This window comes from Vigna radiata, chromosome 7 (assembly GCF_000741045.1).
Source record: "Vigna radiata var. radiata cultivar VC1973A chromosome 7, Vradiata_ver6, whole genome shotgun sequence".
NCBI lineage: Eukaryota > Viridiplantae > Streptophyta > Magnoliopsida > Fabales > Fabaceae > Vigna > Vigna radiata.
Window position 1 is genome coordinate 11,914,833 of NC_028357.1, and position 15,501 is coordinate 11,930,333.

Consider the following 15,501-nt stretch of genomic DNA (forward strand, 5'->3'; position numbering starts at 1 on the left):
TTAAAGAATAAAAATAAAAATAATATTGTATTGAAACAATTTATTGAGGTACATTATATTAATCCAGTTTAACATTGTCTTCACCTTTGGCTTAGTTAAATTTTGTTGAATTAAGTTGCAGTTTTCCTAAATGAAAATAAAAAAAAAATTAATAAACAAAAATTAGTAAAAATATCGAATTTACAAAGTCTGTTAAGTTTAGTTATTAAATCTCAACAGAAAGAATTAATAGTTTAAAGACTGTAATTAGAATTTAGATTCTCTAGTTAGTTTTCAACATAAAAGTTTCCTAGATCAAATCCATACAGAAAATTAATAGACGCGAGACCATCACACAACTCCAAGAGATGAGAGGCACTCTTGCTCGTTTTAGTACTACTTCCCCTATACGCCTTCTGCCCCTTTAAAAGGTTGGAGAAAATTAATTTCAGAACTCTTAAAAAGACTTCAACTAGTTGGAATAAATTTTAATTAATCCTTGTCTAAATCGGTTTCTCATTCGGGTCGTTTTGTGTAATGTGCATCTTAATAGATACAATAAAAATCTGGATGATTTTAAATATAAAACCAAGAAAACTAAATATTACCAAACACTCACCAGCCATCTAATCAAACCTTTGATGTGCACCCCAAATTATATTGAAATTAATCACCTTCCATACCTCAAAAACTTACTCAAAGGTGCCCCTAAATCAATAAAATTCGAGTGGATCTGTTAAGTACAAATTGAAGTTTTGTTTGTGCTTATTGAGATTGTACACTCGAGCACACCAATATATCAAGAAATTGATATATCTCCAGAATGAAGGACCAAAGGTTCATTGGGAAATCGAAACCCTACGATTACTTATTACCTCAACAAGTGAAGCCTAAATCTAAGGTTTCAAGGCCACAGCAAGACCAACCTTTGCACTCTTTCCGATGGCCCCAGTATCCACCTCCCCAACAAGAGAGAAACGAGTTTTTGGATTCCAGTCATGCTGAATCAGAGCACTTGCCAGACCATAGTTGTTCACCCGAGCTTTCAAGTGCGTTAACGGGTCCAGAGCATGTTGTGTACCAATGGTGAGTGAGTTCTCATTGCTGGAAAAGTTATGTGAAAGCTCCGCGCCAACGGCAGTGTTAGTCAAAGGGCTTACAATGTGGTAATATGAGGCATTAAGGGTATCACCTTTATCATTTCTACATTAAGAAAAAGGAACGGATGAATCATGAGACCAATTCAAGATGAACAACAATATATCGATAACCCTCTTTAAAATTGGTGGCCTTGGGATTAGATCCTTACAGAGTTAGAGATGCAATGAGATCAGCATGTGTAATATTCAGCCCAGCATTGTATCTAGTAAAGTTGCCGGACGCAGTATCAAATGAAAGATCTGTCCCCACAGCGATCAAATTATTTCCAACCACACCAGAGAAGTTAACAATGGGATTTGCTGTCAATCCAATGCTGGTGCTGATTCCAGCATACTCGTGCAGGTACTGGAGTTCCACCTGTTAAACCATGGACAATTCAGAAGATATCATTATCCAGGATAACTAAAACTATTATTATTGCCTGCATTAAGTGAATTTAAGAAAACACAAACCTATATTGCCTGCATTAAGTGAATTTAAGAAAATGCCTTTTACCTTGCCAGATTTCTGATCTGGAAAAATAAAGCTAAAAATTGCCTTGAGTCCAGGAGCGGGTTCATCCACGGTAATGGTTGTACGTAGCTGAAAAGTATTCAGTCAGATGAGAAATGTATCATATGTCTCTAACCAGCTACTCATCGGACTTTTTTTCCATGACACTCTGAGTGCACAATAGTCAATTCAATTGTAAAGTGACCAAGCACAGTAATACAAATTACTCAAATAACAAATCTGCAAACCCATAATACAATAAATAAAGCGAATAACCGGTTATTAATCACAAGGCAAAAATATTGTCCATCTACAATCAAAGAACCTTTTTATTACATCCAACAGGTATGAAAGAAATGGCTAGTGTTCTAATTCAAATCTATTTCACCAATAAATTTCAACTTACACTTGAGTTAGTGTCCACTTTGATATCAGATGTGATGTTCTTGTTCTTCAGCTTAGTGCTGATATCGGCCAAATATAACTCACCCTTCCTGACTCCAGTTGAAGTAATTTCCTGAACACATAAAGCCAGCGAAATCATCAGTTCAACGAGACCTAAGCTATTACAACAGAGTATTAAATCCAGATTTCAAGCTAACATAACATAATCTCAAATGAAAAAGCTTCTCTAGTTTCTTGAATCATTTTTAAATTACTGCCAATTATTGCAAAATAATCAGACAGAACAACATGCAAAACTTCTAACTCTAACAAGACGAGGTTCCAATGAGAATGTAGAAAAAGCAATGAAACTTAAAGAGTAACCAATATACGAAAACAAAAACAATACGTTTTCCATCAAGTTCAAACGATAAAATCACTACAAAGACAAATATTTATTACCACTCCAGTAGAAGTGTGAGTGGTGATGGTGAACTTGTGGTCATTCTGATAATCCTTGAACAGAAGATCTGCGTAGCAATCATCAGTATAAGTGAGATATTCAAGCAGATTAGTGCATGAAAATCGAAAAAAGAAAAAGCAGAGAGAGAGAGAGAGAGAGAGAGAGAGAGAAATGAAGACTGAATTCACTGAATGGTTCGAAAGGAAAAACCAGTTACCTCGAGCTCTCTTGCCGATGTCAGTGTAGAGACCTGGACCTTTCACCATGATTTTTGCAAGAAAACTGAAGAGGGAGAAGAGGAGAAAATGTGGGAAGTGTCCGAAGCTGAAGAAAACGAAACCCTAATATTGGGGAGGGAGAGAATGAAGGAGAACCGTTGGATGGGAAGATGAAACCGTGAGCGTTGATTTAGAAGAAGAGGAAGAGTTGCCACGAGAATCGGGACAAGAGTTGAGCTGGGAGCATATTCGTGATTCTTTTTTCTGGTGTCAATTGCTTCTACTACGTGTAAACTATACAAACAAGGATGCATCTTTCTTTCTACCAATTTTTACTCTTTTATCATAAAAGGGAAATATTTTATTATTGAATAATATTTTTTTAAAAATAAAATTTCGAAAAATAAATATAATTTGTTATTAAACAAATATTTCAATATTTATCAACTTTATTAATGATTAATGTTATAAAAAACATGTTTTGATAAAATACCATGTCTTTCCTTGTGATATTGTTGGCAACAAAGAGGGTGGAAGTGGCTTCAAGTCATTTCTCGAGTGTCTGCGCTTGGCGCATTGTGTTCTTGCCCCCCACATCTCATATAACCATGGTTTCAGCACACTCACAACAATGGACCTCTTCCGAGTGGATCTGAAATCTGAGATTCATCTCCGGTTTTTGCTGTCTAGCTGCAGCAATCTTGAATGGTTGGGGTTGTGTGAGTGTTACAACTTGGAAAACATTACAATAGAGAATCCCTTTTGCCAGAAATTGAAGTACCTGAACGTGAGTCTTTGCCAACAATTGAAGAAACTCGTGCTCCACAACACCAGTTTGGAGACCTTGGAATACAAGGGAAGAGAAATTGAACTTGTGTTTGATGCGCCCAGACTTACAACTTTCTACAGTCCTGTGAGTGACACTTCTGCTTGTCATAAGAAGCTTTGGCCAATCCTCAAACTTCCCACTGTTCTACCCCAGATGGAAACTTTGATCCTCGAGTGCAGTTGTTTCATGGTATGTGGTTTTCAGCAGATCAATTTATCTTATGCTCTTCTACATTTCTGCACTTGTTTCGATTTCTTTCTTCTTCTTTCCTTTCCAACTATCATACTTTAACACACTTTTTATCTTTACTTTATTCTTAAACTCTATTTTCTATGTTAATATTTATTTTTTGACATTAAAAGTTGATGGGGAATAGTGGCAATTAACCAAACTATTTTCGATTGCATATATGATGACGGAAGGACCAAGGAGATGTTGAGTCATATAAATTAAAAATTATTTTTCTATATTTTGAAAGTATATTCTTTCACAAACAATCACATATAATATTAATGAGAGTTTAGATTTTATGAGTTGTTGCTTTGTAATAAAATAGGTAAAAATGTATTACAAAGTTTTTTAAAATTCAGACAGATTGTAGCATCATTTCTGGGATGGAAGTAGTGTTAATTGTCTGAAATGTTTGACATGTGTGTTCCAGGGTGAGGTTATGAAAAATAGATTGTCTGCATTAACATTTCCATGGCTGAGGCATCTTGAAGTTATTAAAGTGGCTACAGTTCGACAGGATCTGGGTTGGGTAGCCATAATTCTTAAGACATGCCCTGTACTCCGAAGACTAGACTTACACGTAAGTTTATCAGTGATTTCTTAAAATTAGGAACAAAGTCTATTTTTTAAAATATACTTCTTCAAATAGTGTTATATCTATTCATCAGAGATACAAAACTACATGGTTCCTGTATGGTTATAATCTATACCATGCACTGATGATATTAATATACAATGCAAATTGCGATAAGCAATTTGAAAATAAGTTGTTAAGAAAAAAAGGAGGAAAGTGACTAAAGAAGCAAACATGTATAGATAGAAAAATACAATGAAAACAAATATAGAAGATTGTATGAAATAAAAAGGGGGACAAATATATGTCAATGCAGAATTTAGCAGTCTTTTTTCTTCTGATGCAGTTAAGGACTTATTTTTGCTGTACTGAAGATGAGGTAAGCGAAAGTGATTGGCCTGAGAAATTCTCACATGAAGATCTGAAGGAAGTAGTAATAACTGTTAGAGGACATTCAAGTGAAATTGAAATTGCAATTTATCTTATGAGGGTGGCACCTGCGCTGCAGAAGATGATCATAGAACCAACTGCAAAGATATGCAGTTTTTAAAGCTTATTTCGTTATTGGTCTGAATACCTATCTAAAATTAAAATTTATTTCATTAATATAACTTAAAAGTCAAATAGGAACTGACCAGACCAAAAAAAGTTAGTCTATTCAGAATATGAATCTAACCAGACCAACGCAAATTTATAATGTGGCTCATCCAATCGAGTCGGGTTAACCTATTTGACACCTCTACTCCCAAATAGTAGCCAAACTTAAAATCTTGTCAAAATCACGATGTTCAAAGAAAAACTCCTTCAGTATGAATTCCCCTCAAACCAAAATTGATAGTGTTAAAGTTAATACAGCATAATACAAAAAGGCATAATTTAATTCATAAATCCCTCCATATTACCAACATATAATCATATCGGCTTTTCATTAGTTGAAAGAAACTAAAAGCTAACTTCTAGGAACCACATATAATATTAACCACGGATCATCCAGCACTATATTTTGATGTTGAAATAATCTGAGTCAAAGTGATGCAACCGTACATAACCATCTTCACCTCCACTTGAAAAACTACAAAAGAAAAAGTTTGTTTTACTAAGACCAGTAAACGAAAAAGCCATTCAGAAAGGATTAACACTAAAGTGCAATAATGTTCAGTCACAACTATTAGATATTCTGAGACATAATGATAATTGAAAAAGATGCCAACCAAGAAATGTGCTAACTTACAACATTGTTCAATCCCTAGTAAGCTAATTATGAAATGCAAAAAGGTGTCTTCAAACTCATTTTATGACAGTTACAGTTAAATAGTACAGAAAACAAATACATATTGTAGCATAAATTTAAAAGTTCCTTCTAATTGTGTTAGGATATGTAATGTGTATGTTAGGAGGAAACATATAGAGAAGTAGTTGTTAGTTGGGTGAGACTTTCTTTATATAGTTGGGGGATCTTTGTATGCAGGGACGTTGAATTGTTGACAGGGTCATTTGCATCCTGTGTGAAGGGAACATTGTCCCTTGGATGCATTCAGACTGTACTTGTAGCATAGAATCAATAATAAGAAATCTATTCAGTAAGTTTAGGTTTTTGCAGTGGTTTTCCTGGTTTCCTCCATCTAGGAACCTAACAAATTGTAAGGGCAAATAGTGATATTACTAGGCAAGAGACAACTGAATATAAGTATTTCATCAGTTCATGATCAATCACAAAATCAGAACCACTTCATGTGATCACCATATTATCCATTCTTCCTACATCTAAGACTATATATATTATTCCGACATCTAAAGATATCAGTGCTCTTCCTACATCTAGCGATATCAGATTGTGTATTCTTCGTACATCTAATGACATCACCATAACTACTGTCCGAAATTTAGGCATCTTCATACAAGGCTATATTTCATATAATAATCATCTGCATAACCAAGTGTTCAAATTTAGACTTCATATGGTTATGAACAATTACACAAAATATGGGGCTTTGATTGATCAATGGAGTGGATCCCCCATAGAAGAACAGAGAAGTATGCACATGGTAAACACCAGATACTGAGATTTTAAACAGTAATTTGATAAAGAGAGTGCATATCCATTTCACCAAGTAGTTTAACATAATCATGGTTGTCGGCTTCTCTAACATAACAACAAACGGTGGTAGGTCTAAAGAATGAAAGTAAGTCATGATGCAATGCAAGAGGGAGTTGAAGGACACTGGATATACCTTTTTCCATCCGGGTTAAAGGCCAATGCATTAATTGGTCCAAAATGCCCTTTCACGCCCCCAATTTCTTCTTGAAGAATCTAATCAAATGAAAATACATATATTAAATAAAAAAGAAAAATGAGTAGAAATTCTATATTTTTATAGAACTAAATATAGTACACGAAGAAAGAAAAACACTTACCTTGTCATAGAATTTGGCTTCAAATTTTCCAGCACGATGATCAGTGGTTGTAACAGCTGATGCGTCCTGACCACCTCCAAGTACCACCTATATAGGGCATGGAATTCAGAAAATCATAAGAAAACCATAGGACCAAATAAATAACAGGAGGATTCTAAAGCAAATAGAAGACGTACATTAGGTGATAGCAATGATGAAATATATTGGAATAACATTTAGTCCATAAATTAGATACCGATGGTAATATACAAGAATCGGCCTTATGTGGATTGAGGAATAAATCTCTACCAATAAAGCAAGATAATGAAAATAAATTCAACCAAGTTCCAAAAATGATAGGACACTGATTTCCCGGATAAAGACTTCAATCTAATAAAGCAGATGAAAAAAATACTCGCATTGGTAAATGAAAAGAATATCACAATTCAAGGTTAACTTATTTAAAATACACATATACACACATGATCAAGAAGTGGCGACATTGCAACTGCATTGACTGGCCGTTCTGTGACATAGGTCTTGATAAGAGTCAATGTTCTAGTATCCCAAAGCTAGTTAACAATTTAAACAAACAAAAAATGGTTAGGTGAAAATAAAATAAACTCTCAAAGAAAACAAAAACATGAGAATCAACAGGAAAAAGAAATCACGGAAACAAAAAAGTTGATACCCTAGCAGACTTGTCCAGAGAGCCTGTAAGGAAGTGTGAACCATCCGCAGACTTGACAAGTGATGTCACTGTCTTTTTATGGCCAGATTCTTTGTCTGACTCCTTAATCAATTTTCCCGTCTGCAAAGAAATGAGAGAAATCATGTAACAATGTTAACAAACTGTAGAGGAAAGAAGAGGGTCCGGTAAAATGGAAGTGAAGTCACCTCAGAATCCCAAATACGAATAACAGCATCTTCACCAGCACTAATGATGGTTCTGTTGAGTGGTCCCCAAACAGCTCTATTTATTCGTCCCTGAGGACCCTTAATGAGAAGTACAGACTCCCCAGTCTCTGAGAAAAACAAGCATTAGAATTAACACAGGCAATAGATATAGTAGCTGAGACCAAAGAAACTAAATTCTCCATTGGTTAAATTCTAAACACACTTATATGTGAAAAATAAGAATCTGGACAAAAGTAAATTTTTCCAGAGGTTAAAATTAAAGTGTGCATAAACCAATTCATAGAAATTGTTTCACACAACTCTTAAAAGCTGGTTTTAAATAATACATAATCTATTTAGGGTATGTTTGGACAAACTTCCTCATAAAGATTTGCAGAAAAGAAAAAAGCAGTTTATGCAAAAGCTAATTCGTAAAACTCGTTCATATAGTTTGTTTAATTTTTGTATTTTGTTAACTTGCGCACAAGTTGATCAACTCATTTTATTTTCTTCTTGATTTTCACTTCTATAAATCCTTTTGAAGAAATTCGTCCAAACAAACCCAAAGGACCTGTAAAAACAAATTTTTCCGTAAGCACATCGAGGAAAAACAAACCTAAGAAGGGAAAATGAAATAAATTTCTCTGTAATACTTAGTTTATGGGTAAACTAATTTATAACAGTTTTCGGATAACTTTAAAATCTAATTTTTAAGGTATGCATTAGCTTAAGAAGAAAATTATTTCATTTTCTTGTCATTCTCTTTTTCCTAAAAGTGCGTATGAAAAAATTGTTTAAATATGTGCATGTTTTCTTTATGTTCTTCTACGCGAGTTTCTCAATAAATCTATGAAAACAGACAGTAGATCAGCAAGGGGAAAAAATGTTACGTTCGGAGGGATCTTTTGCAATGCGCTTGACATGGATTGCAGAGGGCAATTCCATAAAAGGATCAGTGGTAATGACAGCGAGCTTATCCCCGACAGAAAAATCAACAGACCGGGCCGGAGAATCAAAATTGAAGGTGAACAACTGCTGACCAGACTGCACGTTCCATAGCTTCGCGGTCTGATCCGCACTCCCCGTTATGAGTCGACCAGAATCTCCTGCACCACTTACAATCAGTGTGAGGAACAGTTTTGAAAAGCTAAATAGAAAGATAAAGTAATAGGGAACTTGCTTGAGACGTCGCAGCACCAAACGGCACCGTTGTGACCACGGTAAGTGCCAAGGCGTTCACCGTTGTCGGCAAACCAGACCGTAGGGTTGTGGTCCTTGGCGCAGGAGAAGAGGAGATCACCGTCCCTGTTGTACTTGAGGAACGTGAGTGGCCTCTCGTGGCCCTTCATCAAAATCGGCCTCATCTTTGGTTAGGGTTTTAAGGTGTCACGAATTTCTGGCCAATCAAAATAGGCAATTTGTGAACCAAAGGAAAACGACTATGGCAGTAACATAGGTTGCAATGGCATGCTTATTTGGCATAATTTTCACCTTCTTCCATTGATAACCTTGCTAACAAGAGAGAAGTCCCGTACATTTGTAAAAAGAACAGGTACAAACAATTTCAAAATAAAGGAGAGAATCAAGTAAATTTCCATTCAATTATTCAAGAACAATTTTTCAAAGATATAGTCATTAGTCCCTGAATGTCAACTCAAATTAAATAAAAATGATGAAACATGCACACAAAGAAATAAGTTGGATTAACATGAACAAGAGTACAAATGAGATCTATGGATTCTCGCTTACGTGAAGAAGACTTGACTTTTATGATGGCCAAAGCCAGACACGATAACTTCTGAAAGTAAAGAAACCTTGAGAGAGAACTGGAGCCGTGCTGTGAGACAAAGTGAAACAGAGAGATAAAATTGAGTAATGAAGATATGTTACAACTAAATACATACTTAAAATTCCTCTTCACCCTTGAGAGTTTACTGTAAATAAAAAGTATGAACTATGAAATATTGGGGGGCCGGGCGGCTAATGATAGCAGATAATTAGCAAGGCTGCAATTCCAAGAATATATGAACATGAACACATCTACAATACTTATGTCTATCTGAAAAAAATGATGATTTAACAATATGATTTTAGTGGGCACCAGTGATAGTTGATGGTGATAAACATTGGAAAGCCGACAATCCACCATATATTATGCGTAAATAGCAGAAGCCATATAACAATTAAAATATATGATATATATGAATTCTTTATGTATAAAAAATAAATGATACGCAAATAAAATTAAAATAGATAGAAATATTCACATAGTCTTAACTCAAAGTTCAACGGGATGGAAATTCATCATATATGACAAGAGGATGCAAAATGAGTGCAACAGTGACACCCTTGCAGCTCACAAAACTAACTGTGCAATTGGTATAATTTATAAAACAATCACTCATTTATAAGACTATATGAGAACTTTCGACCATTATTTATTTCTCTAAATATAATTTAGATTCCAAGCACCCGTGTATAATCAAAATAATACAGTAACCTTCTACACTTATTAGAGAATTTCCAGAGAAAACATCCCATTTCACAGCTTGCCCTTGATAGTACAGTGAAGCATAAAGGAATACAAATCCCAACATTATAAATGAATCCTAATATATTGGAATAATATATTAAAATCAATCAATCAATCAGTGTTAAAATTTGCATGAGATGAAAATTTCACAAACCCTTTTGTCCAAACCACACTGTGGTTTCAACAAATGACCAGCCAAGACGGTGTGCAATGCAATAATCTCAATTTGGTGTAAAGTTAAGTATTAAAACTTAGAAGTGACTATATGATGCCTACCCATACCACGCATTGAGTGTTCTTTCTAGAGACCCAAATACACTGCCTCACTTTTTTCTACTCAACTTATTCACTTCTAATAGAAAGCTTCACAAGGTGGAAGCTTTAAAGTATCTTACTCCACCAACCCATGTGGGGTATCTCCAACACAAGCTAGGGAAGACTCCAACAGGGTCAATTTGAAAACCCAGATCGCTCAATCCTTGCGCTTAACCTTGAAAACAATACCCCTTTGCCGAAACTCAAATTCTTCCATTCCATTGGAGTTTCCAACTCAGACATGCTTAACATCCTACTTCGTAACTATGTTACATCGAAAGATAGCTTGGAAAATTAAACCTCTCCAAAAAAACAAGAAAGAAGAGTTTGTCTCTTTATTATATATACATACAAAAAAGAAGAAAAAATAAAAGCATATGGTACCTGAAGAGATGAAGGTGTGAAAGCTGCAGAATAAGCTATGATGGGTCTTCCTCCGAATGTGCCTAGCCGAGTATGATTTGGTTCCGGTGATGGTAATTCAGAGATCCAAAGTTAAATTCAGATTCATATAAATATGAAGCCTATGGGCCTGACCCTGAATTTGCAGTGGCAAAAAGCCCTAAGGTTTTTTTTTTTTTTTTTTCTATGATGCCAGTTCATTATTTATCTATTTTATTTTGGATGGCATATTTATTTTAAAAAATTATTATATAGCATATTTTATAAATATTAAATTATAAATTTATTTGACTTAATTATTAAATGTGATAAATGTTTACTTGTATAAACGGTTTTTTTAAATATATAAATTTATTGTAAAGTTACAAATTGTGTTAAGTTAATATATTTTACTATTTAGAAGAATTAAAGAATCGATTATGTTATAAGATTATATTTTAAAAAAATCGTTTAAAATGATAGATATGTTCTTAAATGAATTAAGTGAGACCTTAAATGTGTATTTTATTTTTTATTGTTTCATAATTCTAAATAAAATCATATTATGTATTATTATCAATTTTAACATTTTTGTTATGGTACATTTTAAAGTTTATCCATCATTTGTCATTACATCAAAATTTATTAAAAAAAACCATGATAAAAATTATATCTCAGAAATTATACTTATCATAAAAAAAATATAAATAAATACATGGAATAAACTTATTAAACCACTTATATTGTATAAATAAAAATCATCTGTACGTAAGTCTTTTGAAATCCTTCTTCTAAACATTCTCTAAAACATAAATGACCCTATAATTTAATAGAAATAAAAATTTGCATTCTTAAAAAAAGTAAAAAGTTATTCACATATTTACTCTTACTTCCTTATCACTCTATAACACCAAACCAAAACAATTATACCATCAATATTCATTTTAACCCAATTAAGAGATATAATTTCTCATATTACTCTCATAAAATAAAACTATATTTAAATATTGAAAAATTCAACACCAAAAAATAAAAAATAATATTATTTATATTTCTTATATCTATTTCCAATGGTATTTTCTAATTTATCAGATAAAAGAAAAAATCACAATTAAATCTTATAATCTATTATACTTCCTCATTTCCACATTATCAAATAATTACACTATAATGAGAGTCAACCTAATATAAACAAAATTCTGTATTCTTATATAATGCAACTAATTAATCCATTTCGATGCTAAAATGTCTTAAAATTCGTCCTTCCACCTAAAAACAGTTTATTCGTAAATATAATTTTGTATAAGAAACTTTATTCGTAAATATCACTGTATCATTAAGAAATAATTTAATTATTAAACTCTAGAAATATATAGAAATTTAAGGATTAAATTAAAACTATGATTTTTATGAAATTAAAAACTAAAATGGAAAAAAATATAAATATACCAGAAGAATGAAAAATACAAATTATACATTTTATATATTTAACTTTACATTCCTTCTTATTTTATTTAATTTTAAAAATTTAGAAACTTTTCAAAAAAAATATCACATGAAATAGATAAATTCCCCCTAGAATATAGGCATGTGAAAAATCTATGTGTACGGTATGCTATTTGGGCCGAACGGTTACGACTAGTAACCGAACAGTCCAAAAGATTAGTGAACCTTCATCATAAATGATGGGTCATTATTATTGGGCCGACGGTCCATCATGAGGATATAATCCATCGCATTTATATCTTAACAAATATTATATCAGATAAGATCTGAACAACCAGATATTCAGGTATAGTTGTTTATATTATATTTTGTTTATATTTGATAATAATCTATATATACAGGACTGGAATGACAAGCCAGGTACGCTCTCTCTTATGCTATTTTGCTCTACAATATACTTGCGATTCTTTACCTAATTCATTCTGAATTAGCTGAGTGATTTCACTCTACATTCTCATATTGAGAATCCTTGGCCTGGAAAGTTCCGTTAAGCTGTCCCACAACTAGTTGAGAATCCATTCTGCACTCCAGATGATTGACTTCCAACTCTTTGGCCAGTAATAATCCACTAATGAGAGCTTCATATTCTGCCTGGTTATTGCTAAGTTGGAAGTTAAAGTTGATCGCTTGTTCGACCAGTAGGTCGTCTGGTCCTTCGAGCACAACGCCGGCTCCTCCTCCTCTTCTGTCAGAAGACCCATCTACATTGAGATGCCAAATGTTGGGTTCCTCCGGACGGTAGATTTCGGCTACAAAATCTGCTAGGTGCTGACCTTTAACGGAACCTTGTGGTTCATATCGTAGGCCGAATTCAGATAGCTCGATCGCCCAGGCTACAATCCTCCCCGCCAAATCAGGCTTCCTGAGAATCTTAGCAATCGGATGGTTTGTCCGGACGACTACCTGATGACTCTGAAAATACGGCCGGAAACGTCGTGCCGCTGTCAGCAGGGCTAGCGCCACTTTTTCCACCTGAGAATATCTTTCCTCTGCCCCTTGCAAGGTTCGGCTGGTGAAATATATCAGCTTAAATTCGGGACTTTCCTGGATGAGAGTTGCACTTACCGAGTGGCTGGATGCAGCCAAGTAGAGTTGTAACTCGAACCCCTCAGTTGGACGAGCCATGATAGGTGGACTGGTTAGAATGCTTTTTACTTTAGAGAAGGCTTCTTCGCAATCGTTATCCCAGTGCCGAGGTACACCTTTTTTCATGTTCTTCAGGATAGGTCTGATATGATCAGAAAGCCTCGGTATGAATCGTGATAGGGCTGTTAGACGTCCGACTAAGCATTGGACATCCTTTAACTTAGTGGGACTCTGCATCTCCAATATCGCCCAGCATTTGTCTGGATTCGCTTCTATTCCTCGATAGGTTAACATGAAACCTAAGAATTTTCCGGCGGACACCCCGAAAGTGCATTTATTAGGGTTTAGACGCATGTTGTAGTGTCTGAGTTGTTGAAAGACTTCTTCTAAATCTTTAAGATGTTGTTGATGTGTGTGGCTTCGGATTACCATATCGTCAACATATACTTCCATGCAACGGCCTATCTGATTATGGAAGACTTTATCCATTAGGCGTTGATAAGTGGCGCCCGCATTCTTGAGTCCGAACGACATGACCTCATAGCAGTAATTGGCCTGCTCTGTGATAAAGGCTGTCTTCTCTTGATCCGGGGCGTACATCGGGATTTGATTATACCCCGAGTAGGCATCTAAAAAACTTAGAACGGTGTGTCCGAAAGCTCCGTCTACCAACCGGTCAATATTGGGGAGAGGATAAGAATCCTTAGGGCATGCTTTATCGAGATCAGTGAAGTCCACACACATTCTCCATTGTCCATTTGCCTTTTTTACCATGACTACATTAGATAACTATGTAGTGTAGGTCAATTCACGTATAAACCCTGCCTTGAGGAGCTTATCTACTTCACCTCGAATGGCCGTCCGCTTTTCATCACCAAACCTCCGTTTCTTTTGTGACACCGGTCGGGCCTCTCGGAATATGGACAGTTTATGCGCGATGACGCTGGGATGGATTCCAGGCATATCCGACGCGCTCCAGGCGAACAAGTCGTTGTTGCCTTTTAATAACTCCTTCAATGCATTTTCTTCTAACGGTTGAAGGTTGTCCCCGATGGACGTAGTTTGTTGTTCGTTTCTACCCACTATGAAAGGCTTTATCTCGCCTTGAGGTTGTATCCGCTCGTCCGTATTGGTCCTGGGATCAAGATCAATCAGAATAGCTTCAGTACGGTTCTCTCTTCTGTAAGGCGTCACCTTTAGACCGGCTACGTAGCATTGACGAGCGGTTTTCTGATCTGCCCAAACGGTGCATATATTTCCTCTATCTGTAGAAAATTTCATATCCAAATGTGGGGTAGAGACAATTGCCCCAAAAGCATTTAGGCAAGGACATCCTAGAAGGGCATTATAGGACGTGTTCGCCTCCACCAGCAAAAAACGAACTCGGAGCTCCTTACCATCATCATCGGACCCCAGGCGGGTTCGCAAGTCGAGATACCCCCTGGTGTCTACTCTTTCTCCAGCAAAACCAACAATTTGCTCGTTAAACGGAGCAATCACATCTTCTGCGATTTCCATTCTTCGAAAGGTTGTCCAGTATAGTATATTGACTGAACTGCCTTGATCAACAAGGACCTTGCTCACATCATACTGTGCAATGCGGGCTGTGATGACCATGGGATCGTCTTGATCAGGATCTGGTGCATGAAAATCCATGTCTGTGAAGGTTATATCAGGCATTGACACTGGATTGCGTACCACCGAGTGTACGCTGTGTAGACTTCTCAAATGTCTCTTTCGGGCTGAGGATGAAGCACCTCCTCCAGCAAAACCGCCCGAAATAGTATCAATCCTACCTTTGACCGTGAGATCCGGCTCTCTAGGTCGACTACGGGATCTATGCCTCGGGGGACTACGAGAACGGTCGCATGAGTGGTTACCCTTCTGCTTTGCTTGTTCTGGGCTTCTTCATGTCTTTCTGGGAGAGTGTCCTGTGCGGCCAGAATCCTCCTTCACAAATTCCCGGAGGTGTCCGGCACAAATTAGCTTCTCCAATTCGTCTTTGAGAGTTTGGCAGCCTTCAGTAGTATGCCCCCCTGAATTATGGAATCGACATAT

At 35.6% G+C, this 15,501-nt stretch overlaps 3 protein-coding genes across 4 annotated transcripts; 1 reads left to right on the forward strand and 2 right to left on the reverse strand.

Moving 5' to 3' along the window:
- Window positions 1-606: 606 nt before the first annotated feature.
- LOC106765374 (mitochondrial outer membrane protein porin of 36 kDa) lies at window positions 607-2,923 on the reverse strand. Its single transcript, XM_014649962.2, has 6 exons — window positions 2,697-2,923; window positions 2,479-2,546; window positions 2,039-2,149; window positions 1,636-1,722; window positions 1,289-1,497; window positions 607-1,182 (listed from the first exon to the last, which is right to left on the reverse strand). Exons 1-6 carry the CDS (start codon window positions 2,743-2,745, stop codon window positions 876-878), a joined length of 831 nt encoding a protein of 276 aa, XP_014505448.1. The 5' UTR covers window positions 2,746-2,923; the 3' UTR covers window positions 607-875.
- A 270-nt stretch (window positions 2,924-3,193) lies between these two features.
- Window positions 3,194-4,952, forward strand: LOC106769355. Its single transcript, XM_014654951.2, has 3 exons — window positions 3,194-3,715; window positions 4,188-4,337; window positions 4,678-4,952. Exons 1-3 carry the CDS (start codon window positions 3,329-3,331, stop codon window positions 4,879-4,881), a joined length of 741 nt encoding a protein of 246 aa, XP_014510437.1. The 5' UTR covers window positions 3,194-3,328; the 3' UTR covers window positions 4,882-4,952.
- A 166-nt stretch (window positions 4,953-5,118) lies between these two features.
- LOC106769354 (eukaryotic translation initiation factor 3 subunit I-like) lies at window positions 5,119-11,006 on the reverse strand. Of its 2 annotated transcripts, XM_022783131.1 has the most exons (11): window positions 10,855-11,006; window positions 9,372-9,459; window positions 9,114-9,134; window positions 8,803-9,018; window positions 8,513-8,728; window positions 7,623-7,750; window positions 7,417-7,536; window positions 7,208-7,297; window positions 6,747-6,833; window positions 6,563-6,642; window positions 5,119-5,403 (listed from the first exon to the last, which is right to left on the reverse strand). In XM_022783131.1, the coding sequence occupies exons 4-11, from the start codon at window positions 8,984-8,986 to the stop codon at window positions 5,328-5,330; spliced, it is 981 nt and encodes a 326-aa protein (XP_022638852.1). In that variant the 5' UTR covers window positions 8,987-9,018; window positions 9,114-9,134; window positions 9,372-9,459; window positions 10,855-11,006; the 3' UTR covers window positions 5,119-5,327. The 2 variants fall into 2 exon arrangements, with proteins under 2 accessions (XP_022638852.1, XP_014510436.1); XM_014654950.2 differs by lacking the exon at window positions 9,114-9,134.
- Between the last annotated feature and the right edge of the window lie 4,495 nt (window positions 11,007-15,501).